The sequence below is a fragment of the Helicoverpa zea genome, chromosome 11 (genome assembly GCF_022581195.2).
Source record: "Helicoverpa zea isolate HzStark_Cry1AcR chromosome 11, ilHelZeax1.1, whole genome shotgun sequence".
In the NCBI taxonomy this organism is placed as follows: domain Eukaryota; kingdom Metazoa; phylum Arthropoda; class Insecta; order Lepidoptera; family Noctuidae; genus Helicoverpa; species Helicoverpa zea.
In genome coordinates this window covers 973,960-1,000,995 of record NC_061462.1, presented here as the reverse complement: position 1 = coordinate 1,000,995, position 27,036 = coordinate 973,960, and the positions used below count along the sequence as shown (strand labels likewise).

At 37.0% G+C, this 27,036-nt stretch overlaps 3 protein-coding genes and 1 long non-coding RNA gene across 4 annotated transcripts; 3 read left to right on the top strand and 1 right to left on the bottom strand.

Moving 5' to 3' along the window:
* LOC124634233 (glutathione S-transferase 1-like) lies at positions 1 to 2,560 on the top strand. The gene is made up of 5 exons (XM_047169690.1): positions 1 to 152; positions 872 to 1,023; positions 1,491 to 1,694; positions 1,931 to 2,136; positions 2,327 to 2,560. The coding sequence occupies exons 2-5, from the start codon at positions 883 to 885 to the stop codon at positions 2,436 to 2,438; spliced, it is 663 nt and encodes a 220-aa protein (XP_047025646.1). The 5' UTR covers positions 1 to 152; positions 872 to 882; the 3' UTR covers positions 2,439 to 2,560.
* A 2,570-nt stretch (positions 2,561 to 5,130) lies between these two features.
* Positions 5,131 to 9,345, top strand: LOC124634234. The gene is made up of 2 exons (XR_006984835.1): positions 5,131 to 7,678; positions 8,155 to 9,345. It is a non-coding gene; the product is annotated as an uncharacterized LOC124634234 (long non-coding RNA).
* A 1,260-nt stretch (positions 9,346 to 10,605) lies between these two features.
* Positions 10,606 to 13,423, top strand: LOC124634232 (glutathione S-transferase 1-like). The gene is made up of 5 exons (XM_047169688.1): positions 10,606 to 10,760; positions 11,474 to 11,625; positions 12,326 to 12,529; positions 12,765 to 12,970; positions 13,161 to 13,423. Exons 2-5 carry the CDS (start codon positions 11,485 to 11,487, stop codon positions 13,270 to 13,272), a joined length of 663 nt encoding a protein of 220 aa, XP_047025644.1. The 5' UTR covers positions 10,606 to 10,760; positions 11,474 to 11,484; the 3' UTR covers positions 13,273 to 13,423.
* Positions 13,424 to 14,655: 1,232 nt separating this feature from the next.
* LOC124634335 (glutathione S-transferase 1-like) lies at positions 14,656 to 23,267 on the bottom strand. The gene is made up of 5 exons (XM_047169878.1): positions 23,131 to 23,267; positions 18,549 to 18,693; positions 16,375 to 16,575; positions 15,767 to 15,972; positions 14,656 to 15,095 (listed from the first exon to the last, which is right to left on the bottom strand). Exons 2-5 carry the CDS (start codon positions 18,687 to 18,689, stop codon positions 14,993 to 14,995), a joined length of 651 nt encoding a protein of 216 aa, XP_047025834.1. The 5' UTR covers positions 18,690 to 18,693; positions 23,131 to 23,267; the 3' UTR covers positions 14,656 to 14,992.
* Between the last annotated feature and the right edge of the window lie 3,769 nt (positions 23,268 to 27,036).

Here is a 27,036-nt window from a genome sequence, read left to right as displayed (position 1 = left end):
ACGACGCGATACATGATTCGTGTATTCAGGCTTAAAGGCGTTATCGAGGGTCTTTTTAAATCGGTTGGGTTATAAGGGTAATAACATCGAGTCCAAGGCTAGCCGCTTTAGTATTATTTTCTCTGTTAACAGCGAATCACGGTGTGAGATAGGTAAGTGATAATAACAAATAAATAATGTTTCAATAAGTCTTCAAAAATTAGGAGTTTTATTATTGAATAATTAAGATTTAAATGTAGATTCCATATTGTTTAGCGATTAGATTTTCATTTATTAAAATGAAAATATCTATGCACTACTCCATAAACAATGTAGAGGGATATTGAAAGCCGGTTTCAGACTCCACCTGGGAGTGAGTTTGTGGAAAATCCACGTTTCAGTGTTAAATCTATTTAGCGTTATGTTTAAATTATTTATTTGTCAATTTTAAAAAGTTTTTAAACTGTTTACTACAAAACCTCATGTAGGACCTACATGGCTTTCACTGGGACATAGTTGGGTACCTAGTTAATTATAGCAGGAGCTTTGGCCATTTCAAAATAAAAATATTTATAACAATGGGTTCCCCGCAAGACACCTGAAATGGACTGTGCTAGTCAAACATTTATAATTTGTTAAGGAATGATGTTAAGGAATTTTAAAAAAATCACCATTGGTGTAATGGTGATTTTTGAACTGCTTTGTAAGTAATAAATAATAAGAATTTGGTCATGAAATCAACCATAATGACTTGCTCTGAATGTATCACTTATCAGCCTGCACTCAGCTAAAAATAAAGTGATAATTTAACCAACAGTAACAAAGATAAAAGTGCTATGTCATGCTTCTCTCTGTGGGTTTAATTAAAACTACGTTGTTTTTCCTTTCGCAGAACAATCCAGAATGTCCTTAGACTTGTATTACGCCCCTGGGTCGGCACCGTGCCGAGTGGTCCTGCTCGTAGCAGCAGCCCTCGACGTCCACTTTAATCCCCATATCTTAAACTTAAGAAATGGCGAACACCTCACACCAGAATTTTTGAAGGTAAGAGCTTTATTGAAACAAAAGGGGATGACAAAAGATGTACATGCCAGATGACAGGGGTCTGATCAAAAATGAAGTTGATACTGAAATACTTTGTTTTATCTATGTAATAAATAGGTCTACTATTTTATCACTATCATAAGCATAGAAATAAAATAAGAAAAATATGTATTCAAAATTATCATGATTTGATATTGCTTTGAAGGGTAGTAACTGTATAGGTACGCATGTCTGGAATCGCCATCGTACTTCGAACAAGCTTGGTGACACTAACGTCAACGCTCGTAAAATGCGACGTTAAGATGACGACGTGATTGTGGGTACTTCTTGGCAACAAACACGAAGTTAACACTACGCAGACGTGGCGTTAAAGTCGCGTTAAGGGGACGTTAGTGCTGGTCACGCAACGTAATTGGCAGTATTAGTTGAAAATAAAACAAGTTCTTACTATATTTCTTGACTTTCAGCTGAATCCCCAACACACAGTGCCCACACTAGTCGACGGCGACTTCTCTCTATGGGAGTCAAGAGCCATCGGCAAATACTTGGTGAACAAATATGGTGGAGAGAACAACGACTTGTATCCTAGTGATCCTAAAGCCAGGGCGATCGTCGACCAGAGACTAGACTTCGACTTGGGAACGCTTTACCCAAGATTTGGAAACTACATCGTAAGTAGCTAAAGACATCCATGTACATGCAAGTTTGCCCTCGACGAAGAATCGTAAAGGAAAAAACATTTTAAAGTAAAGTCAGTAAAGAAAGAGTGATATTGAAATTAGTAAAAAGACAGAAACTTAACAAAAAAAAACACCTTTTTCCCTAAAAACTAGGTCACTAATATTTCGAAAAAAAAGTTTTTGGGAAACTGCTCAGTCATGGACTGCTATCTTTGTTTTGTCTCCAGTATCCTCAAATCTTCGGTGGAGCGAAAGCCGATGAGGCTCTACTGAAGAAGCTGGAAGAAGCTCTGCAGTTCCTCAACACATTCCTCGAAGGTCAGAAGTACGCTGCGGGTGACAAACTGACCTTGGCAGACCTCAGTCTCGTGGCGACTGTGTCCACTATAGACGCAGTTGACATTAGCTTGAAGGAATATCCCAATGTTGAAAAGTAAGTTGGTAATGTTGTACAGAAAACAAAATAAGCATACAACGCGTCCTATGTATGTAACAAGACTTTGAGCCTTATACATAGGTCCAGTTATCCACGTTAGATAGATCACTTGTAATAGCAACAGGTATCTAACAACAGCTCAACCTACAAATGCTCTCGGTTTTAACTAATTCATATTTTCAAACAGGTGGTTCGAGCTGGTGAAAGCGACTGCCCCAGGATACCAGGAAGCAAATGAAGCTGGCCTTAAAGCATTCAGAGCTATGGTAGCGCAGTTAAAAGCTAAAACTGAATTGTAAGTGTAGCAGCATACCTAATGCAATATTGTATTTAGAGGTACAGAAGAGAGCATTTACTCGCAGTATAATACTCGCATTTTTGTAAGAAATTGTGGTAAAAATAAAAATATTTATATTTGAAACAAGTACTTTTGTTGGTCCCTTATAATCCTTATTATTTTTAACTTAATCATAATTAAAAGCGGTGTAACGTGATAAATGAACATGTCTTACTGTGAATCAGTAGACTAGTACCTTGCAGTAGACTCCCTCATTCGTTTGTACAAAACTTCCAAACACACACTTTAAAATGATTATATAGTTTTCTGACGAAAATCACAGTTGTTTGTTTGGACGCTATAGGTAATCCTAGGATTCTTATGAATGTCCGATTTGAAAAAATATTCAGTGTCAGACAGCACATTTGTCATGGAAGGCTACTGTTCTTACTTTACTTTAACTTAAAGACCAGTAGGTAAGTATTTAACTAACGTCCTATATACAGGTGATCGTACAATGTTCCACGTTATATTATAGGTAGGTACTTTAGCAAGTCGTGTTCAGGCGCCGAGCAGTCTCGTCACATCTTGCGTTATGAGCATAACATATGTGCCTTAACAATGAGCAAACTTTGACTTAAAAGTCTGAAATTCACCCAACTAGCTCTAGGAACCGAGATAAATTTTTGTGGGCCCATCGCAGTCAAATACGTCGTAGAAAGGGGTACTGTTTTTGGGAGTAGTTTCCCAGGATACTGATATTATACCGCAGGTTTTCATTCTATTTTATATCACCCAAAGTTCAATTCGTGAGTTCTTAAGTATGGGTTGACTGCTGCCACTGGCCATTTATCATATCATAAAGTGTTTTTAAATAAATACTTAACTTTCAGCTGCTGCGGCCGTGATAATGATGTACGATTGCAATATGATTGTAGAGAAAACTACCGTATAGACCATATGACAGACCAATCGCAAACGATTGGTCTTATATTAGTAGCAGATTGCCAGCTAAGGTTTAAACTTTAAACTGCTATTGCTATAGGTACCATTTTTATTTAATTTTGACATTATTAGCAGAATCGGGCCCCTGATACGAATATCGAACCTGAAACCACGTGCATAGAATTCGCGACTTGTTAGAATTGGTAGACCAACTTAACTCGGGTAGTCACATTAATCCTATCACAATGTATCAGCTGTACCCTGTTCACGGAAATGGAATAGGTACCCAATTACTCTCGCACTTATCCAAAAAGTGTGAGTCTGGTGCTTGGAACACAAAACCCATAGATTAGGTAAAAAGGTAGGTGCAATTGCAGCATAATGATGATGTAATGACATCATAATATTTTAAACCTACGTGTACCTAGATATAATAAACAAAAAAGTCAACACTATTATGATAAACCGACAAAATTATCTTTAGCAGGGGCCCGATTCTCCTAATTTTACTTAAGCGACATACGATTCACGTTCGACTCAATTCGACTGAGATCCGATCCCGACTCGATTACGATTGAAGCGTATGTGGCATTCCGCTATTTTTTCTTTGGAATAAACGTTTTTATCCTTTTCTGTCATTCTATAATGAATCATTTTGTCTGCAAATGATTTACGATTGCAAAATGATTGTACAGCAAACAGGCCCGCCGCTAGCTGTTTGTTCGCCCGCGTGCAAAACCGATTATGCCGCCCTACGACTACATATTATACTGGGTTTTGTCAAAAAATATATAAGGGGTGGGGTCCAGGGGGACCGGACCCCCCCCGCCCATTCATATCCATTTTACTTGTCCAACAGAAAAAAATATGTACATGCACCGCTCTGATTGCAAAAAACGCACTTCCTTTTGGATACATAAATATTGCAATAGGTACATAACATATTACACATAACTTTTTATTTACTTGAAATGCTCTAAGTCTTAGAGTAACCTAAGAAGTCCTGGGTTAGCCCATAAGCAGACTAAGCAATTGCTTAGGGCATCAATACAGTGCAATAATTACCCAAGTGGCCCCTATGTATTGAAAGATTGTGATTAATGGGTAGGTACCAACATAATGTATATCAAAGTGCTTAGAACAGATTATGGGTAACTTAAACTAACGAAATTAAATATCTATAGCAATGTTTAATTTCAGTAAAATATGTTATTAATGGTTTTTGGTGGGTTTCCCGTTGAAAAAGTCGACGCATGAGACACATTTCATATGTAAGGAAGCGCGAGCGAAGCGAGCGCGAAATTTTTTTAGTCTAAGGACACAAAACAAATAAAAACCACTGTAAATTAACAAAGCAAAGTCAAAAAGTAAGATATGCACAGAAATGAAGTGCTAATGTACATGAAGCCGCGAGCGAAGCGAGCGCGATTTTTTCCTTAGAGTTTTCATGAAGTAAACATATCATAAAAAGCCAAAGTGAACAAAAAGCTATAACGGACGTGCGCGAAAAATGATTTTTCGGAATAGAATGCCTCAACAATTAAACAAAGATAAATTGCGATCAGTGCCGGTTTTAACTCTACCAGCGCCCTGGGCGAGATTTCTACGGCGCCCTTCAACTGCAATTCAAACCCATACGAAAAACAGAGGTGTGTGTAGTTACCGATTGCGCGAGCGAAGCGAGCGCGAATATTTTTTTTTTATAGTTAACAAGTCGAAGCAAAAATTACGGAACGGAGCAGGTATATGCGTTTAGGGTGAGAGATGTGCGTTTGTGTGTTTGTGTGTGCGTTTGTGCAAAGTAATGTTCCCACATATCTTCTAAACTAATGATCTGATTTTAATGCGGTTTTCAATAAAGGGTTTGTGTTCGATGTGTTCATGTTCTTAGACAGGTGTCATGGCTGTAACTCACTAGGGGGCGCCACAATATTAGTCCAAACAGCAAAGTAATGTTCCCACCTACCTTCTAAGTTAATGATCCGATTTTGATGCGGTTTTCAATAACGGCTTTGTGTTCGATGAGTTCATGTTCTTAGATAGGTGTCATGGCTATTACTCACTAGGGGGCGCCACAATATTAGTGCCAAACAATGTTGCAATATAATCAAAACGTCCGATTACAATTCTGTTTTCATCAGCAATGTGTACGTGCTTAATGCATGTTCCCAAATAATAAAAATTACGCCTGTAATTCACTAGAGGGCGCTAAAATATCGGTGCAAAATAATATTGCAATAACATGTTATATAGACTATAATTCGTATATGCTCTCTAAAAAGTCTGAAATAAAATTAACAAAATTAAAAATTTTGAAAAAACCCCCGACGGTAAAAATCTTATTGAAAAATAATAAAATAACTCAAAACCCCCGACTTAACCCAATTATATTGGAATAACCGTCGGGGGCTGCCTTTTCTGTATGAAATTTCAACAATTAATTGAGTGTATTTTATGTCATCGTTAAACATCTACAATTCTTCAATAATTGTATTCACGACACTAGAAATTCTTTAGCTGGTTTAATGGCAGCCCCCGACGGATATTCCTATATAATTGGGTTAAGTCGGGGGTTTTGAGTTATTTTATTATTTTTCAATAAGATTTTTACCGTCGGGGGTTTTTTCAAAATTTTTAATTTTTCTTACTTACTGATCCTACAGTTGGCTAACTAGCTTTCTTGATCTTAGTGCACGCATGTGTTTTGTTCAGTTTTTTATTTACAATAGTAGCCAACTTTGCGCAAGCAAAAAGCTTTTCGATAATATCTGTGCCAACAAAATGAGTAAGGAGTCACATGGCATTGGAACTGCAATTGAGTGATAAGCATTCTTGGGTTTTGTCTCCCAAAAATAAAATTGCACTTCATAAAAATATAATCGTCTCATAAGTAGTGTTTTTCTTATGCAAGCCATTATCCCTATTAAGCTCTTGAGGATTCGACCTAACTGGCTTGGCCATTTTGAGAATGTACTAAGTGCCTAAAAATAAAAATATTCGATATCTAACATTCCCATATTCCATACTACTTTCAAGATGGATCCTTTATAATGTTTCTCCATAGTTGGTAAATGCGTGTATAGTGGATATACATGTCAAGTCAACGTCCGTCAGTTTGGGGCGACGCGACACCGGTCATAGTCTATATTTAGACCAGTCCGCCTCAATAACAATGTCAACTATTTTGGGGTCATTTCACTCGATACGGCAGTAAGGTCAAATGATAAACTTTATTATGATTGTCTCTGGATAATGGAATATTATTTGACTGTATTTGTGTTAAAACAGCTTCCGCTTCTGTTTCTCTCGTTTCCTGAGAGAACTACATCCCAAATCTGGATGAAAAATAGCCTATATGTTATTTTGATGTATAAGTTATTACTGCCAAGTTTCATCAAAAACTGTTCCGTCGTTTTTGCGCATGAATAAGAAACAAACACATTCACAAACTTTTGCTTTTATAATATTAGTGTGTTGTGATGAAATGTTCCAATTACTGACAAAAACACAAATGTTCTTTTGTTCCTGTCTGTGGCACAAACACTTGTAAACTCTGTATTAGGAATTTTAGGAAACCTCAATAGGAATGGAATCTTTTATAGATGGTGTAATTAATCGTTATCAGAATTGTTCATACCTATTTATTGTTGCCAAATAATATAATCTTCACCTAAATGATAAACGTAGAGATCAAAGAAATGATAATATGATAAACAAAACTTATTTTAAATTACTAGAGCTATACTCAAGTGACAGAAATAACTACACAAATTAATCTGATGGTATCTATGTTTGAATGTTTTTAAATTAACAAAGACGTAAATCACTGTTCCATGCAACTGGATAAGCCTTTGATATACGGGCTGTTTAACACTTAAATGATTTTTCCAATCGGACCTGTTTCTGAAATAAGTGTGGTCTGACATGTCTGACTGAGGTTGACGACATGTCAGCATTATCTATCTATAGTATAGATCTAAATTTCTTCAAATTGGGGGAGTTTGTTCCACCACTTCTTCTTCTCAGCAAAAACACATGGGAAGTGGTGAAGGGCAAGCGTTTTGGGGACTGTCTTTTGTAGATTTGACGTTCAAAAAGTGCTGATTTTCAGCCTACTTTGAATAAATGACTTTTGATTTTGACTTATCCAAATGCTTGTTTTCCTTGCAGAAATCTACAGGATCGTATCTCAGAAGCAGATGCGCGACCCGCCGGAGGGCGACGTGATCCGGCCCGACGCCGAGCCCACCGACGTGCGGCCCTCGCACACCGACAACGTGCGCAAGCAGTGCTGCCAGTAGGCCGTACACACCGAGCGTAAGTTTACATAATTGAATTTTTGATCATGTTGAGAACATTCAAACTTCATCAAATCATCATAGCCAGTTAGAAGGCTTTTTAGGGCAAGTAGCCTTCGGCACACTCATGGAACGCTAAAACAGTTCTACCGTCATCTCCCGAGCCTTTATCCAACTGTGTTGGGGTCGGCTTCCAGTCTAACCGGATTCAGCTGAGTGCCAGTGATTTACAAGAAGCGACTGCCTATCTGACCTCTTCAACCCAGTTACCCGGGCAACCCGATACCCCTTGGTTAGACTGGTGTCAGACTTACTTACTTCTGACTACCCGTAATGACTGCCGAGGATGTTCGATGGCAGCTAGCAAAGATGTTCGCCAAAACAGTTCAATTGCTAGAAGCTATTAATCTATCAACAATTAAAATCTGGTTTATTTGATGTGTCAGCTTATTTTTATAAGTGGTAACTAAACACAAAAATCTTTTATCTTTTCAGAAAGTCCAGTTTACGTCGGAGCCGGAAAGAGAGATGCGGCTGGAGATATAAATGCAATCATTACGAATCATTCCCAGACAATGGTGTTTACCAACATAATAACTAGGTTGCCAGACCCAAAATATACTGTCTAACACTAAAGATGAAATCTTATAACCACGAAGTTTGCCATAAGTTGTCTATGGCACGATATGTATTTGTTATCTGGCAACACTAACACAAAAACGGTTAAGAGTGGCTCATGTAGATAGCTTTGTGTAATTATTGATATTTAGTGTCCGAACGAATAAAGTAAAAAATATATAATAATTATCGTAACGTGAAGAGACGATTCAATATAACACAACTTAGTAAAGGAACTATGCTTCGGTTATAGAAAGCACCCGAGTTTATTAATTTTGGCGCTAGACACACTATACCTGTGTAATTTATACCTGAATTTATCTTTTTTTATTTAGGGGTAAACCATATTTTCGTTAGTAGATAATTCATGTTATATGCTATTATTTATTTAGTCAAATAAATAATGAAGAAAAGTTACTAAAAGCCGTTATAATTTATATATTTTTTCCATAGTATTAGGCTTAAATTCCTTATAAAATGAGCAATAATCGGGCTGGTAAACGGAATTCGCGTAAAGTTCACTGTTTAATAGCACACAAATCATAGCTTCATAATTAAAGTATGTCTAATTGTTTTGTAATACACTATAGCTGGTAGTTTTTACTAAGTAACGAGATAGCTTTTTTAAAAGGGATACCTTTTTTCTTTTACGAATACGTGCCTTCTATGGAAACGGCGTGACATGTACATTTTATTGAAGCTTTTATTGTTTATTTTTGCGTCATGTTGAAGTTAATGTTTCGGACGAGGCCGGACGGTCTCCGGCGCTAGTCTGTAAGCTCGCTTGATGTTCGTCTCGTTGGGATATATATTGTTAACTGCCCTCTATTCGCTACGAGAACACGGCATGTGTTCGGGCCCCGTGCCATCACTATTGACGGTCGGCGAATGTCCTAACATCGGCACTAAGGCCTCTGGCCGGTTTATTTCTCAAGAGAGGATGCGGTCTTTGTTGTATCTAAGAAATATGTTATTGTATTATGGTCTTCAATATGCATGATTATTTTTTTAGTGCCTACCTGTAATTACTTTATTAAAGACAAAGATAATAAAATATAATGTAAATTTCTTGGTGTTTCTTTTTTATCTAAATTTTTTATGTATTATATTATTATATTCCTTTCAAACCTCTATCTACCTAAAAAATCGTCAGTAGAAAGACCACGAAAAAAGGGGTACCTACTGTGGTACCCTAAGATGGAGACTGGCTTGGATTATACCGCAGGTTTTCATTCTTTCTTCAAGAAATATATCACCCAAAGTTCAAATCGTGTTCCTAATTGTATAGGTCTGTAACTACTTGACTACTTCTGCCACTGGCCATTATTCATAAGTTTAAGCTACTTCGGTCGGCTGCGGCTGTTGTCGAAAAAGAGCAACTAGCTGTGCAGGAATTCATTTTCGCACACAAGGGTATGCGTAGACACAGATACACTATTTGTAATTTATCCAATGGGACTTCAAGGCTCCGGCCATTCTTTTGAAATAGCTTTATAAGTTTATAAAGCTATTTTGACCTGCCACGGGAATCAAACCTGAGACCACGTGCATAGAATTCGCAACTGATACACCCCCCCGGACGGATAAACCCCCCCAAAAAAAAAAAGTGTTACACACTTTTTTTTGGGGGGTTTATCCTCATGGACTTCCTCCGCCTGGGGAGAGGCGGGAGAGGCGGAGGGGTGTGCCGGACTCTTACCGGCTGAAACCCCCCTGGGTCAGTGGGTCGTCTTAGGGGCGGAGTGTGTCCTCCTTACAGGTGGGCGCGGGGCGCGGGAATCCAGATTCTTCCGCAGCCCCACACTAGTGCTGGCCCTCGCACGGGCCTCGTCTCTTGCACGGGGTAGTGAGGTGTTCGACTACCCCTTGACGACTTGTAACACTAGACCAACTTAATTCGGGTAGATTCCCAAAGTTCATTTTGAGGAAGAAGTCCCGCGGAAAATTGTGGAACTACTTATATATTTTTGTACGTATTTACTGAGCTATCGCATAGACCACTAGCGCTGCGTCTTCGGTACTTCTTTCGTGAAATGGACTTTATCACAATGTCTCAGCAGCCCCGGTACACGGAAATCGAATAGATAAGTACCATACATTTACTCTCGTACCTATCCAAAAGGTTTGCGTCTGGTGGGTTCGGATATTAGGTACGGTGGGTTTTTGGAACACAAAATCCATAGATTAGTTGAAAAGGTTTAGTGCAATTGCAGCATCATTACATCATGATATTTATTTTACACCTACGTGTACTTAGATAGTCTAATAAACAAAAAAGTCAACACTGTTATGATAAACCGACAAAATTATCAGTCATCTTTAGCGGGGTACACGACGCGATACATGATTCGTGTATTCAGGCTTAAAGGCGTTATCGAGGGTCTTTTTAAATCGGTTGGGTTATAAGGGTAATAACATCGAGTCCAAGGCTAGCCGCTTTAGTATTATTTTCTCTGTTAACAGCGAATCACGGTGTGAGATAGGTAAGTGATAATAACATTATAATGTTTCAATAAAAGTCTTCAAAAAATATTGAATAATTTAGATTTAAATGTAGATTCCATATTGTTTAGCGATAAGATTTTCATTTATTAAAATAAAAATATCTATGTACCTACCTCCATAAACAATGTAGAGAGATACTGAAAGCCGGTTTCAGACTCCACGGGAGTGAGTTTGTGGAAAATCCACCTATCAGTGTTAAATCTATTTAGCGTTATGTTTAAATTATTTATTTGTCAATTTTAAAAAGGTTTTAAAGTGTTTTCTCCAAAACATCGATCATGTACCTACATGATCGATATTTTTATTGGCTTTCACTGGGACATAGTTGGGTAGTTAATTATAGCAGGAGCTTTGGCCATTTCAAAATAAAAATATTTATAACAATGGGTTCCCCGCAAGACACCTGAAATGGAAACATAGGTGTTAACACTGTGCTAGTCAAGCATTTATAATTTGTTAACTAATATTGTTAAGGAATTTAAAAAAATCACCAACACAACAACTGCTCTGTAAATAATTAGAATTTGCTCATGACATCAATCAGAATGACTTGCTCTGAATGTGTCACTTATCAGCCTGCACTCAGCTAAAAATAAAGTGATAATTTAACCAACAGTAACGAAGATAAAAGTGCTATGTCATGCTTCTCTCTGCGGGTTTAATTAAAACTACGTTGTTTTTCCTTTCGCAGAACAATCCAGAATGTCCTTAGACTTGTATTACGCTCCTGGGTCGGCACCGTGCCGAGTGGTCCTGCTCGTAGCAGCAGCCCTCGACGTCCACTTTAATCCCCATATCTTAAACTTAAGAAATGGCGAACACCTCACACCAGAATTTTTGAAGGTATAGTTCGGCCATTCAGAGAATGCGTTCCTGACACGTCGCGATTGAACTGACGACGTAACTTTGCAATGGCGTTGCAGTTACGATATATAAAAATATTTTTGCTGGTTGTTTACCGTTTTAACAATTGAGGAGCATTAAAACAACATTATTATATCAATAATCAATGAATGTAGTTACGTCGTCAGTTCAATCGCGACGTGTCAGGAACGCATTCTCTGAATGGCCGAACTATAAGAGCTTTATTGAAACAAAAGGGGATGACAAAAGATGTACATGCCAGATGACAGGGGTCTGATCAAAAATGAAGTTGATACTGAAATACTTTGTTTTATCTATGTAATAAATAGGTCTACTATTTTATCACTATCATAAGCATAGAAATAAAATAAGAAAAATATGTATTCAAAATTATCATGATTTGATATTGCTTTGAAGGGTAGTAACTGTATAGGTACGCATGTCTGGAATCGCCATCGTACTTCGAACAAGCTTGGTGACACTAACGTCAACGCTCGTAAAATGCGACGTTAAGATGACGACGTGATTGTGGGTACTTCTTGGCAACAAACACGAAGTTAACACTACGCAGACGTGGCGTTAAAGTCGCGTTAAGGGGACGTTAGTGCTGGTCACGCAACGTAATTGGCAGTATTAGTTGAAAATAAAACAAGTTCTTACTATATTTCTTGACTTTCAGCTGAATCCCCAACACACAGTGCCCACACTAGTCGACGGCGACTTCTCTCTATGGGAGTCAAGAGCCATCGGCAAATACTTGGTGAACAAATATGGTGGAGAGAACAACGACTTGTATCCTAGTGATCCTAAAGCCAGGGCGATCGTCGACCAGAGACTAGACTTCGACTTGGGAACGCTTTACCCAAGATTTGGAAACTACATCGTAAGTAGCTAAAGACATCCATGTACATGCAAGTTTGCCCTCGACGAAGAATCGTAAAGGAAAAAACATTTTAAAGTAAAGTCAGTAAAGAAAGAGTGATATTGAAATTAGTAAAAAGATAGAAAGTTAACAAAAAAAAACACCTTTTTCCCTAAAAACTAGGTCACTAATATTTCGAAAAAAAGTTTTTGGGAAACTGCTCAGTCATGGACTGCTATCTTTGTTTTGTCTCCAGTATCCTCAAATCTTCGGTGGAGCGAAAGCCGATGAAGCTCTACTGAAGAAGCTGGAAGAAGCTCTGCAGTTCCTCAACACATTCCTCGAAGGTCAGAAGTACGCTGCGGGTGACAAACTGACCTTGGCAGACCTCAGTCTCGTGGCGACTGTGTCCACTATAGACGCAGTTGACATTAGCTTGAAGGAATATCCCAATGTTGAAAAGTAAGTTGGTAATGTTGTACAGAAAACAAAATAAGCATACAACGCGTCCTATGTATGTAACAGGACTTTGAGCCTTATACATAGGTCCAGTTATCCACGTTAGATAGATCACTTGTAATAGCAACAGGTATCTAACAACAGCTCAACCTACAAATACTCGCGGTTTTAACTAATTCATATTTTCAAACAGGTGGTTCGAGCTGGTGAAAGCGACTGCCCCAGGATACCAGGAAGCAAATGAAGCTGGCCTTAAAGCATTCAGAGCTATGGTAGCGCAGTTAAAAGCTAAAACTGAATTGTAAGGGTAGCCTGTGTAGCAGCATAATACAATCTTGTATTTAGAGGTATGAAAGTAAAACAGGAGCCGCATTTACTAGCAGTAGTCAGTTATAAAACTCGATTTTTTGTATGAAACTGTAGTAGAATAAAAATACATATTTATACCTACTTAAAGCAAATAATTTTATTTGTAGTTACCTTATATCCTTATCCTTAAATTTTTAAACTAAATCATAATGTAAAGCAGTGTAACATGATAAATGAACATGTCATACCAGCTGTGAATCAGGAAGGGAGTGCCCTAGCTAGCGCATCTATATCTAAGCCCTAGCATATCTAGGGTCTAGATATTTCGTTCTCCGTGGGCTGCCGCATCCGTTTTTACAAAAAATAGAATCGACTTCCAAAAACACTAAAAAGCCAAAAACTAATTTTAGGTGTTTCGGACTAGAAGTCGGTGTCTAATGGATGTACCCAAGTTTATTTCGCCACCGACTTGTAGGCCGAATGCCGATGCACATAAAATAAGCTGGTTTTTAAATTGGCTTTTTAGTGTTTTTGGAAGTTGGTTCTATTTTTTTGTAAAAAGTTTTTTATTATTGGCTTTTCAGTGATATGCATAGTTGTCACTATTAGCATTAGTGCAAAGGTCTCGTCAATACGAATAACATGAGCCCAAACACGAGGTAGTTTATATATTCAGTTGTCGAGTTCGCTCGACTTTCTCTGGTCTCCACCATCAGGTCAGCTCCAAACCTTCACTGCTGATTAGTGCTATCAAGCATACACATGAGTGTCAAGCACCCTGTCTGTCTACAACTTTCGAAACTTGCCCTCAATTTCTGAGGGTTTCGATCATCAGATCCTGATCTGATGACTATGGGACCGCCTCGAAAGTATGTGTTATACGGATAGTGTTATCAAACAAAAAAAGAATCATCAAAATCGATTAATAATATCGTTATCGTAAATCGATTAATAATCGCAAACAAACATACCTAAAACAAAGAAATACGGTCGAATTGAGAACCTTTTTGAAGTCTGTTCTTCCTTCTACTTCCAAAAGACGTTTAAAACTTTAAAATGTTTAGTTTCCTTACACCAATCACAGTTGGACTGAATATGCTGAAGAGTTTGTATATTTGGCGCGAACCACTGGTCCTGGGGCGTTTTGAATGGTTTTGAAAAAATCTTTCAGTGTCAGACAGCACATTTCTCATGGAAGGCTATGGCTTTATCCGGGTGCGCAGACTGGTTTCCACGTGACATGTGTACTTACTGGTATATAATAGACACAGTCATCCAGTCGAGTTCAACTTGCATGCTTTCAAGTTTTGGTAATTTTAAAGGCTTCAAGCAGTTTGCCATATTTATGGTAGAACCTGTTATCGAAATTAAACAATCTGTTTTTATATTAACTTTTATTCGTGCCTTATAACCTATTCTTAAATAAATCAGAATGTAAAACGGTGTAACTTGAGAAAACAATTTGTGAAAGTGACAGCATTTTATACTGTGTATCATGAAACGACTCCATTCGATTATCCAAAAGAAAATTGAAAAAATCCGATCATAGATAGACGAACCAGAGAGTAGGAAAAGCCAGTATAAAAATATTTCTTTAAATCTGGTTAAACGAAGTCTCAATAATAACTTGGTTGACGTAAAGAGTGATGTTTATTGAGCTTCGTTGGTTTATTGTCATCTGTATAAACGAATGGAGCTGGTTTGAGGATGCTTGAGTTACTTCTTCATCATACTGTTGACGAGCCCCTTGAAGGCGTCCAAACCCTTCTCGTTAGCCTCTTGGTAGCCGGGCGCCGATGTCTTCACTGTTTCATACCATCTGCAAAAGAATAGTAGGTAATGTTAGTAACATTCCGGCTAGGTTAAAAATTGTTAAAGGTCTTTTTATGGTATGTTGGCGTACAGATCAATCTGGCAAGTAATTATTTATTTCCAAATGAATGGTTAGTTTAGTTAAACCTAACTTCATATAAGTACAAGCCCTTTTTCACTTTGTTCCACGTTACGCCACGTAGGTTATAAGTAGGTAGGTACTTCAGCAAGTCGTGGTCAGGCGCCGAGCAGTCTCGTCACGGCATCTTGCGTTATGTGTGTGTGCCTTAACAATGAGGAAACCTTGACATAAAAGTCACGACAGAAATTCACCCAGCTAACTCTGGCAACTGAGATAAATTTTTGTGCCTACTCGCAGAAGTCTCCCACAATATACCTACAATACAATAGTTACGCTAATTAGAGGATTTAGAGGTAGAATGATAATGATGACAGAGTTCGACAGTTACATTAATGTTTTCCTCAATATCCTGCTGACGCACTTCCATAAAAGGCATGGGATTTACCCAACACCTAACTAACATCATTTTTGATTTTGCCTTTGTAAATTTTTAGATTGTTGATGTAGTTGTATAAATAGGAGTTTGCATATATGTAGGTATGTATCTTAATGTAATACAACCAAATAAAGGTTAATTAGTAACTTAAGTGTATTACCTCTTAACATTAGGGTACTTCTTGAAGTCAATATCCGAGGCTTCGAAGCTTGACACACTGGCGATAAGGCTTAGGTCAGCGAGTGTCAGGTTGGGGCCGGCGCAGAACTTCTGCCCTTCCAGGAATGTGTTGAGGAGCTGAAGAGCATCTTCGATCTTGGCTAGCTTGTCCTTGTCAGCGGGCGCACCACCGAATACTTGTGGGTACTGGAAATAGAGGATAGTTAGGACATGACGAGGTGTACTTAGCTTGAATAAGATGTCAATCTCCGTATTGTTTGATATTCAGTCGGGTAAGTGCAACTACTCATTGTAATTCAAACATCGGTTTGTCACAGACAACTAACAGCATGATGACTTTATTGCTGTGCCCATCAGGGTCCATAATTGTGACAATCATTTTATATTCTCCGCCTAATGTACATTATGGAATGCAATATACATACGATATGATATGACGTAAGACGCTATAGTGCATTTTTTACAAAATCTTAAAAACATAGGTATATAAGTCTTGGCATCTCCACAGATAAATACTCAAACAGTAAGCATTATAAAGACCCACATTTTTGCATATAAGGGAAAAATAAGCAAAGTAGAAATACTCACGAAGTAATCAGCAAATCTCTGGTACAGAGTGCCAATATCGAAATACAGGCGCTGGTCTACTAGGGCCCTCGCTTTAGGCTCCTCGGGGTACAGGCCGCTGCCCTTGGCATATTTGTTCACCAAGTATGTGATGATAGCTCGGGACTCCCAGATTGAGAACCCGTCGTCAACTAGTGTGGGGACTGTGTGTTGGGGGTTTAGCTGAGGAGAGAACAATTAGTTAGGGATGTTACTCATTTTTGATACTCATTTAAGTTAAAGGCGAATCAAATTTTAGATTGACCAATCTTGTATACAGAATATCTCTCGGGTTTATTCATGTCCATACTAACGAATTATTTAAATAAATTATACCTCCACTCCCACGATTTTGTAAAAACTCGAATTCATATTTTTGATTTGATACCTAAAATTCTAGACATCGCCGCTTTTTATGTTTCTCTAATCTCTCAAAATTCCAACATAATGATCTTAAAATTAACTTCGTCTTTTAGGTTTTGCCTAGTCTTTTTTTCAGAAAACAGGTTTTTACCAAATTTATAACGTCCGAAACCGAGCTTACCTGTTCCAAAGTCATTTGAAACAATCTTTGTACCACGTAATAACACGTTCGGAAACCGGTTTATGTTTCCATTAACTGAGGAAGGTAGCCAACGATCCGCGAGTTATTTAATATACCTGCTTTATAATATAACTGATGGAATGTCTTATAGAAGGGACATGCATGTAGGTACTAATTAATCTTCCAAGGTTATGCTAAGCCTACTTATGATTGTGGAATCAGCCATGAAGTTGAATAGGTCTATAATTATATAGGTACTTGAAAGAGTCTCCGTTTTTTCCGTAGTCAAGAGGGTGTGGTGTGCACTATTAAAAAAAGTTTATTTCCCATGTGAAATCATTCAGCTGCTAGGACTAGATACCTGCCTATTAGCTAATGCGATAGACCTATATCTACACCAAAATACAGAGCGAAAAACATTTGCAAAGTACCTAACAAAATTAAATTGTTGTATCTTACTTCATTATAACAACGATAAAATCTAAGATATCTTCATTAGATACACAGACACCCTGCCTGTCTATGCAATGACTGATAATACTCAAAACAAATATTGACTCAAAACTTACTAACAACACCGTGCATTGGAAACGCTCATTGTCCTCAAAAAGATTCAATGAACCTAAATTCCTACTGCAAAATTACATCACTGTCTATGCGACCTTCAAATGAGTACCTTTAAGGTATTATAAACCTAAGGCTTTAAGTTATAGAGTTGAATATACGTTGTTAGTGGAGATTTAGATTTGTACCGCGATAGGAAACGCTGGCCGCCTGCCATGGGTTCCTAGCATTCTGTTCTAGATTAGGAAATATTCAATGAGTGTTTGAAATCGAGTACGTAGTTAGTGGGAGCATTTAACTCTGTGGGTAAGATTCTCTCAGCCATTTAGGTACTAGGCTAAGTTCATCAGAAGTATCAAAAATATCGTCATTAGCAACAAATGTATGAAAAAGTATCCTTTTGGACTTGTAAGCAGTTTAGCTTTAAATGTGTTTTAGATTGAGTATCTACCTAATTGTCAATTAACTTGTCTGTGTAGCAACAGAAACAGGAAATATTCTTTGTTATTCAAAGCTTTTGCCTTTGCCAATTAAGAATTTGCTTACCTACATTAGTTTTCCTCAATCCTGACCACATACTATGTTATAAATACATTTTAGTACCTAAATAAACAATAGGTAGTAATTAACGTTCCTGGTCAGGTTAAGGATTATGGATGTGTTTTTTTAAATCAAAATCCTGATAATTTTGTTACTACTTAAACGCAATCTTCCTTTCTATAGGTTCGTCCGTGGTGATAATAATGATGGGGAGCTCATCAAAAACTCTTCCTTCTGTATGTGGAGCAAAATAATATTTAAGGCATTTCTGGACTACTTAAATTGATGTTCCTACTGAAAATTTTTGTGTGTTATATCCACAACAATTTCGGGATACCACAGCGCAGCCAAACTATGCGCTAATGATATTCTAGCCAGCATCAGACACCAGTTGTCTGGCATAATGCTGAACTGGACCTATTTGGCAACATCCACTGTTTATGAACTTCTCATTCCCTATTCCTTTTTGCCTTGTGTTTTTCTTTGTTGAAGATTGTAAAGTACTCACCTTAATGTACTCTGGCTTGAGGTGTTCCCCATGGTGCAGGTCTACGAGCTTAAGGTTTAGGTTCAGGTTGAGGGCCTTGGCTGTAAGGAGCACGGCGCGGCAAGGGGCGGAGCCCGGCACGTAGTACAGATCGATGGGCATATCGCTGCAAAGAACAAAAACTGTATATAAAAACATTATCCTTCGGTAGGAGGGTAAAAAACAGCTGCTGAGAGTATGAGATCCGGTACTGTGTTTGATAAATAGAACTTATGATCTGATCGTTAATAAAATAATATTCAACGTAGGTGAGTAGATATGATTTATAATTTTCAAATTCCGATTGTTGAATTTGAGCAGGGTCAATCGTCCTATTTCACGGAGCCAACGTAAGTATTAATTAGTCAGGTAAGAACTTCATTTAGGTTGAAGATTTAATTGTGTGTTTAGTGAATCCAAATCAACAAGTGCAATTAAAATGCTATAAAAGCAGGCAAATTGAAGATAATAATTTATTAACATTGTAAATAATACTGCATTTATCTCGAGTGGTTAAATGTGTTGTAAGCCGATAATGGTTTAAGTTAAAACAATTTTATTATTTAACACAATATATCGAACGATATAGCTTAAGTATGATGCATACCTCCCGTAACTAAGATAACAGGTACATAATATTTATTTATGGATTTGCCACATTGCCCGATGATTCCACAAAAAAAAAACGTAATGATGACTATAAAAACGTACCTATGTTTACGTAATAAAGATGACTGTAATAGTGACTCGATATAAATCGTAATAATGACTCGGTAAAACGGAGGTTCCATCGTACGTAACCGACATATTGTGTCCATGACCGTGGGTCTAGAACATGGTAAGATTTCTGGTTTTATCCGGTACTCCATAATTATGCCATGTCTTGCAAATCCCAGCGAAGTTGTCTCATACGTTTAGTCGGTTCATAGTCCTAACTCTCTGAATATTCAAAAGTATTCTAAGTACTGTTACAATTTATAATAACAGGTAAAATAAAAGGAAAATGCCGCGATGGAAGGCGCAGGAAATCATGGTTGCGGAACATCTAAATATACAACCAGCGTTGGAAACCTACATATTATTTAGTTGCACAAGACAAGGTCTACCTACCTAAATTAGCCGAGTTTCCTGCTAACATCCAGTCGGAAGTGGAAAAGTAATTATCAAGAAAACATGTAGAAGATAAAGACCAGAGAATGAAGCCCAGAGAAGACCAGAGACCAGACCTAGGAGCTAGCTGATCGTTTAATAACAAATACGGAATACAATAAGCCGTTTGAAAACCTTAATATCCTTGGGAAAAACCCACGTTTATTTGTACATAACGATAATTATTATGTCATACTCTAAGAGTGATAAATCTGTATTCATATTAGGTTAACACATGCACGATAATAATGTATTTACTGTAAGTATTAGAGGAATCTAAAAAGCTGCAAATAAATAAGGACGACAATTTCAACAGAAGCAAAGTTAAGCTATAACGGTGACTGAATATAGAGAAAATAATTTGTGGTAATTGGACTTTGAATCTGGACTTTGCAGTCTGAAATCGCTAATCCTTCAGCAAGGGTGGTCATTAACGCTCATACCTTCTCTGATTGAGAAAAGGACCGTACTCCGCAGTGGGACGATAAAATGGCTGACGATGTTGATGATTTAGATTCACCGCCGAACAGAAAAGCGATGCCCAACGGTTGAATGTTAAGAAAGTATAGCAGAACCATAGGAAAAGGTAACTAAAGCCTTAAAAATGAAGGTAAACGGTGAATGGTAAGCCAAGGAGGGCGGAAACTAATCGAACAATTCTCTAACTGTATAGAATGTTGTGACAAAAGGTAAGGTCAGGTTAATTGAACGGGTATGACGGTTGGACAGCATAAAAACCTTTGAGGTCACACGGACAATTAGTGAAATGACTAAGTCAAATATTTTGTAGGGTTTTTTCTACGCTTCCTTCTTTTCTTGTAGCACATGAGTCAACAACGAAATAAGTGCGGTTCTAAATATTTCTTTGGCCTACTTTTTTTAACTTGAAATGAAAATTCTAATTCGTGTGTGAAAGAACAGATTTTGATGCAACTTTTTGTATTTTGTTTAGTACGTTCCCTCAGGATGCGGCTGAAACTGCGGTCAGAAGCTAGTAAGTTTAAGTAAGTAGCTAGGTATTTTGATTTTACCCCGATGCGTGGACTGCTATCCCGGACATGTTTGTTTTTTCAATTGAATTGAAATTACTCTATGATAATAATAGTTTACGCAGTTATAAATTGTTTGACAAGAACTAGTTTCAAAGTCAAAGTTGATTGAAATTGAATGCCGAATGTTACTCTATGGTATGAACAGCCTTTTGTTACCCAAAAAGGTTTTCATACGGCCATGATATAATAAACCGTCATAAAGTTATTTCGTTACTCACAGTAGATTGAACCCATTATGAAAAATTAATAACTGAAACTATAATTGTTACGTGTCACAATTTACAATTAACACGAAAGCTATTGTGTAAGGCAATTTATGGAAATTAAATATTTTTATGCAGATATATTTCGACCTGGCAAAAGAAATTAACTTTTCACATACATTTTACTCGTATGATTAGCTACTTACTTCATAATAAGACCATGAAGTTTACTACACCACGATACGACATTCTCCAAGGACACAAATGATGATGAAAATATGATCTCTGGAATTTACTCTGAGCTGAAATTCACCAAAATTTGTTGAAGCGTTTTTCTATAAAAGCGAAGCGTCCAAAGTTCCGATTTGTCATCAAAATGAATAGGTATACTCATGTGATATCATTTTCCTTCCTTTTCAGCGATGAATCGATTGTCAACAAAAGATAACGATTTTTGATGACAAACATGAATATGCAATTTTCTAATCAGAAAAACTTTACTGTTTCCACCCACGCTTACCTACTTTGGTTGACATTGGACTCGACTTCCCTTCTTGCGTGACTCGATATGCAGTGAGAGCTGAACTAAACTTTCACATAGGTAGAATCAATTAATATTATGTTCTAATTACAGAACTTGTCCTTGTAAATAGTTAAATTGACCTCATCATTACCTATATCGCGGTAAACGGTCAGGTGTTTTTGACCTAGTTCGAGCATTTCCCTAAGGAAGCGAGTGGAACTTTTATAACTAATATATATACATAAGAGGAAACATATTTTCTCTTGTGTATATTTGCTTGGACCCTAAAGCCGTCGAAATTCCTGAAACGATTTCAAAAATTCGTCACTGTTGGAAGGCTACGCTCTTCCGGAGTGACATAGGTAGTTTATATTTTATCTGGGATCAGGCAGTAGTTCCTATGGAACGCGAGTATAACAGCGGGAAAACAGTTAGTCAGCAATAAAATAAGGTATCTTCATGATAAGGCACTGTTTATGATTACAAAGTTAATCCACCAAGATTTAAATACAAGACAACAGTTGATTAAATAAACATTAGTAAATAAACGGATCTAATCAACGATGACTATGTAATACCATTAATCGTTTGTAGGTACCTATTGCATCATTAGATAAAGGCATCATGTAGATATTTGTACAGTCAATATAGCAAGAAAAAACCAGTCTGTAAACACTTCGACAGGTTTTTGTATGTACATTATGTGAAGTAATAAATATTAACTTTTTTGCGGACGTTATCTAACAAGTGTAGGAAAATATTTGCTCAAATAAAATGCTAAGTACTTAAATAAGGTGTTTTAGCTATCTTTTCTATCATAAGCTGTGGTAACAAAGGCTCATTTTAAGTCACTGCAGAATGTTTTCTTTCTCAAGTCAGATAAAATAACCACATATTACATTTTAACGTGGGAAGTGATTCAGTTAACCGTTTCTTGACGGTCGTATCGACCAATTGAACTAGTTTTTTATGTAAAGCCTTTCACTGATACACTTTTGTTTCAAGCAATGACCAATTTCACATTTGCGTGTAGGAAGGCCTACACGAAACAAGCTTAATACAATAATTACGAAATTAAATTTCGTAGCTCTGTGGAAATTAGAAATGGTATTGCGTGGCAGGTGGCTAAATGAATTTCATTACACGCTTTTTTTATAGAACAAGTTCAACCCGTTTATGTTTTGCTCTAGGAACTATCAGAGTTTTTAATTTTCTACAAAAAAGCAAACTTCATAAGAAACTACGAAAGATTTTTAAAGAAAGATAACGAATTAATGAATCATTCTAGAAGTCAGTTGTAGAAAAAATAAACACAACTAAGACAAATAACGTAACGTAAGTCCCGGCTTCTAAAACGATATGTTTATAAGCGCTGACAAAAAAATAATATTTCTACTTTTAATTTTCTAGAAGTTTACTGATATTTCCAGAAACATCTTATTCATTTCATAAACTTATACATATTTAACGAAATTAACTCTTCAATCACTGTTAAGAATATAATTGCTTTAATCATTCTAACAATCATCACGACTAGTTGATTGCTACACGAAACCAAATCTGGCAAAGTATAGAAAAAAACCGTTTTTTGGGTAAATCCTTCACAGCACGTACAAAAAAGACAAAAAAAAACTTACGTTTTTTAACTGTTTAAATTTGGAACACAACGCGATGCGTGTAGTCACTGCCGGCTGGGGGGAGCGATTAACTGCGAGAGTAGGGAGGTCAAGTGTTTTATAGTTGCGTCGAATGCATGACGCATGTCGAGGACAAAACAGCCTGATCTCCCCCCAACCAATGGGCAGCCGTAAACTTCTTACTAAAGTTGTGTTATCATTGTCCTACGTAGTCTAGAACGCCCGAAGTTTCCTGAAAACACGAAAGGTAATGTCACGCTTAGTTGTATTCCTTCGATATGTGTCACGATCATTTAAGACCCCCCTGTTGATGTCTTGCCTTCATCAGCCCGAATTGTTATTCCGAGTCAGTAACCTGTTTCAGCTTTCTTGGAATACAAAAAAATCCTTTTGTTTTGTTGGATTATGGCAAATTTTTTGAGCTAAACTTGAGTGGGACTTGCCAGGATTCTACTGATTAAGAGAACGTTGAAAACAACCTAAACAATATTAATAGCTGAACTTTCAAAAAGTCTTTTTAATAATTTGGATCTGATAGCCATGCAAAAGAAAAAGAAAGGGATGGTGAAGTATTCATGAGCTTTTGAGGGGGGTGAGGGAGAATTCCGAATCTAAAAGGGTCACCCCTCAATTAAAGTAATTAATTAAGCAGTCAAGTTGTTGACCTGTGGTCTATTTTGGATTAATTGGCCCTAAAGGAAAACAAATATGGTGACTTACCTTTTACACATACAACACAAAACATAGACCAATATTAAAACTAAATGATAAGAACTTGCAAAACTCAATCCCGATGAAGGACTATTCAAGGAACTATATCATAAATAAAATAATTATTATTGAGAAAGAAGGTCATCTGATGCACTTTGTGGCATGGGAATAATGGTATCCAAATCCGAAAGTAGCAAAATTGTCTCATATAACTTTTTCAGCAATATGATTGAACGATGACTGCTAAGAATACGAATGTGATATAAGCTCGGAAACAACAACACTATTATTTCCTATCCTATATTTAATTTTACATGGCTACCTAGGTTTTCAATAAGCAGCTAGATAAACTTTGGTTGCCTAGGAACTTGAAAACCAGTCGTGTACCTAATCAATTTCTATATAGGTATACCCAGCAAGGTTTACCTAATCGAATCACAGCCCTGGCTAACAATCAGTTCCTATACCCAATAAATTCCAAAAAAATTGTGTAATGTTTATTTTTACTGTCTATTCACGCGTTTAGTGACAGGTAGGTACACCACGTCGATTTTCGCGATAGCCGGCACACGGTGTCCAAAACTAATATGTCATTGTTTTGTTGGTGTTTTATTAAATATTGTGTAATAATGCGTGATTTATCATATTTTAATTTTATGTGTTGTCATTCTATTTTACCCAGTAACAAGCTTTAGGATCCATCGATTCCGCGAGTGATAAATACTGCAATGAAGTCATACGTTCGGTAGTATATTTCCTTATAGTTCGGCCATTCAGAGAATGCGTTCCTGACACGTCGCGATTGAACTGACGACGTAATAACATTCATTGATTATTGATATAATAATGTTGTTTTAATGCTCCTCAATTGTTAAAACGGTAAACAACCAGCAAAAATATTTTTATCGTAACTGCAACGCCATTGCAAAGTTACGTCGTCAGTTCAATCGCGACGTGTCAGGAACGCATTCTCTGAATGGCCGAACTATAGATAAGACGTTTGAAGAAAATAGCGGTTCAAAAAAAAAATTATATCTTCTGGAAAAAAGTGTGAACTTTTTGTATTTTTTATACATACCGGAATAAAGTTTAATTAACATAGAGCTCATTAATTAAGAAAATCATCAAAACATTGAAAACAAAAAACTAATTACGTACGTAGGTATACAAGCACAAATAAATAAGTCAAGTGAAAAATATTTTTTCTTTCACGTGATTTCTTGTGTATCATGATACTTAATCAAAAAAGCTGAAACAAATTAAAAAAAATCTACCGAAACGCGGATCTTCCATGGAGGATAATTTTGCATATACATATTTGCCACCTTCTCCAAAGTAAAAGTTGAATAGTAATTTTTTTGTTTTTCTCTAATTAAGTCTCGAAGGTGTTTTAAAATCGGATCAATGATTTGTTATTTCTGGCTTTTATATGTACGAATAATTTATAGCTAATGCGGAATATTTTAAAATTATTTATCTCAATCTCAACCATCTCATAAATTGTAAGAAAAAATAAACCACTTTTTCATAAAACGTGCTGGAATCTAGTTGCAAGGACAACCTTCCCGTTAGGCCAATGCCTTCAGGATCTCAGGTGTCGAGTGACCTCAGCTGCAAGGATGAAAATGCCTGTCCGGCTGGTGGCGAATGCGGCGACCGTAACGGGAACAATACCTCTACGGGAATTCAAAATAAGGCCGTTTAAAAAAGGTGTCAAGTGTTTATTTTAATTGTATCTTTACAAATATTTTAATGTGAAAGTACCTTCGTCTGTTTGTACGTAACCCTTTTTATTAAATAAATTAACAACTTACATTGAAATTTTGTATGGAGCTAGATTACCCGCAATTAAGCTTGGTCACTTATGAATTCTGATGCCTAACTTTGGTCTTGGGCTATAATAGTAATAGAAAATTCATAAATCAATTGGACTACAAATAGGAAGAAATTAACACAGCCAGCAGCGGTAAAAGTTTACCTACCTACCTATTATTTTATTTATAGGAAAAGGAATCGAATTCACAGGCCCTTATGTTATTAATGACACATCTGTTTTTTCACATGCGATAGGTACCTACGATATAGGTACAGCACAAATAGTATGGAGGATGGAAAAATTGGAACAATGAATATCATTTACTCAGATCATTTACATTAGAATGATGACTCGAGCAGTCTCTGTTGACTTTGACCATTAATATTGGGAAAATCCACGTTGGTAATGCTACAGCTGTTAACGAAAGTTAATGGGAAACATAGAAGGATTAGTCAGTCATAGTAACCTTGCTCTTTATGACGTAGAGCCTCTTATTCAGAGTTTTGGAATATAAAGATTTCTATGATTTTAGATTAGACTCTTTATAATTACTCATTAAATTATCATTCATTACGTATATAAGTCTAGAGAGCTTGATTAAGGGTTTCTTTTATAGTTCAATTTATAATTTGTTTTACTTCCTCAAGGTAAAACTGCCGAATCAATAGATATATTTCGATAAATAGGACTTAAGAGAGATAGTTTCTGGCACAGTTTACTATGTGTTGGTTTCGGGATGTCTTTTAGTTTATTTTTATGGTGTACTGTTGTATATTCGAAGGAATTTTTATGTGGGATCAGTTTATGTGGCAGCGACATACCTATTCGTATTTCGCTGTAAGTAGGATATCGGATTTCTAGTCCGAACATGTACCTATTCACTCACTAGATGTTTCATCTACCTATATCAAAACGTATAAGTAGGAAAGATTGTATCTCTATGTTTGTTTGTTTCGCATTCTCTGCCATGAACATGGGCTATGTTTTAGTTACCGGCACGGATATTGAGCTCTCGGCGGAAGAGTGGGGATCGCTTTGCGCACTGTACACATAAGGCAATAAACCAATAAATCGCTTCTGCGCAGGTGAAGGTCAGGGCTCAGTATCCGTGCCGATAACTATACGTGAAGAAATTTCCCTGGGACGCGGGTGAAACCGCGTGGGACAAGTACCGATTTGTAAAATAGTTTACCTTTCTACCACCGTTTCTTTTTGAAAAACGCGCTGCTGCGAAAGTTGAAGGAAGTTGCCAACGTTGTAAAAAGACGAGGCTAAAAAAACCAGCTGGCAAGTATTTTCAGCTGTCAGTTGTCATAAACGATGTCAATGTCTCTACAGTGTCAGGTGTCGGTTGTCACTTTGTCACAAAAGTCACAAAA

Coding starts and splice junctions, on each gene's coding strand:
- LOC124634233 (XM_047169690.1), top strand. CDS start 883: ATGTCCTTAGACTTGTATTACGCCCCTGGGTCGGCACCGTGCCGAGTG. Junction 1,695..1,930: donor CAAGATTTGGAAACTACATC/GTAAGTAGCTAA, acceptor TTTTGTCTCCAG/TATCCTCAAATCTTCGGTGG. Junction 2,137..2,326: donor GAATATCCCAATGTTGAAAA/GTAAGTTGGTAA, acceptor ATTTTCAAACAG/GTGGTTCGAGCTGGTGAAAG.
- LOC124634232 (XM_047169688.1), top strand. CDS start 11,485: ATGTCCTTAGACTTGTATTACGCTCCTGGGTCGGCACCGTGCCGAGTG. Junction 11,626..12,325: donor TCACACCAGAATTTTTGAAG/GTATAGTTCGGC, acceptor CTTGACTTTCAG/CTGAATCCCCAACACACAGT. Junction 12,530..12,764: donor CAAGATTTGGAAACTACATC/GTAAGTAGCTAA, acceptor TTTTGTCTCCAG/TATCCTCAAATCTTCGGTGG.
- LOC124634335 (XM_047169878.1), bottom strand. CDS start 18,689: ATGCCCATCGATCTGTACTACGTGCCGGGCTCCGCCCCTTGCCGCGCC. Junction 15,973..16,374: donor AGAGATTTGCTGATTACTTC/GTGAGTATTTCT, acceptor CTCTATTTCCAG/TACCCACAAGTATTCGGTGG. Junction 15,096..15,766: donor AAGTACCCTAATGTTAAGAG/GTAATACACTTA, acceptor ATTCTTTTGCAG/ATGGTATGAAACAGTGAAGA.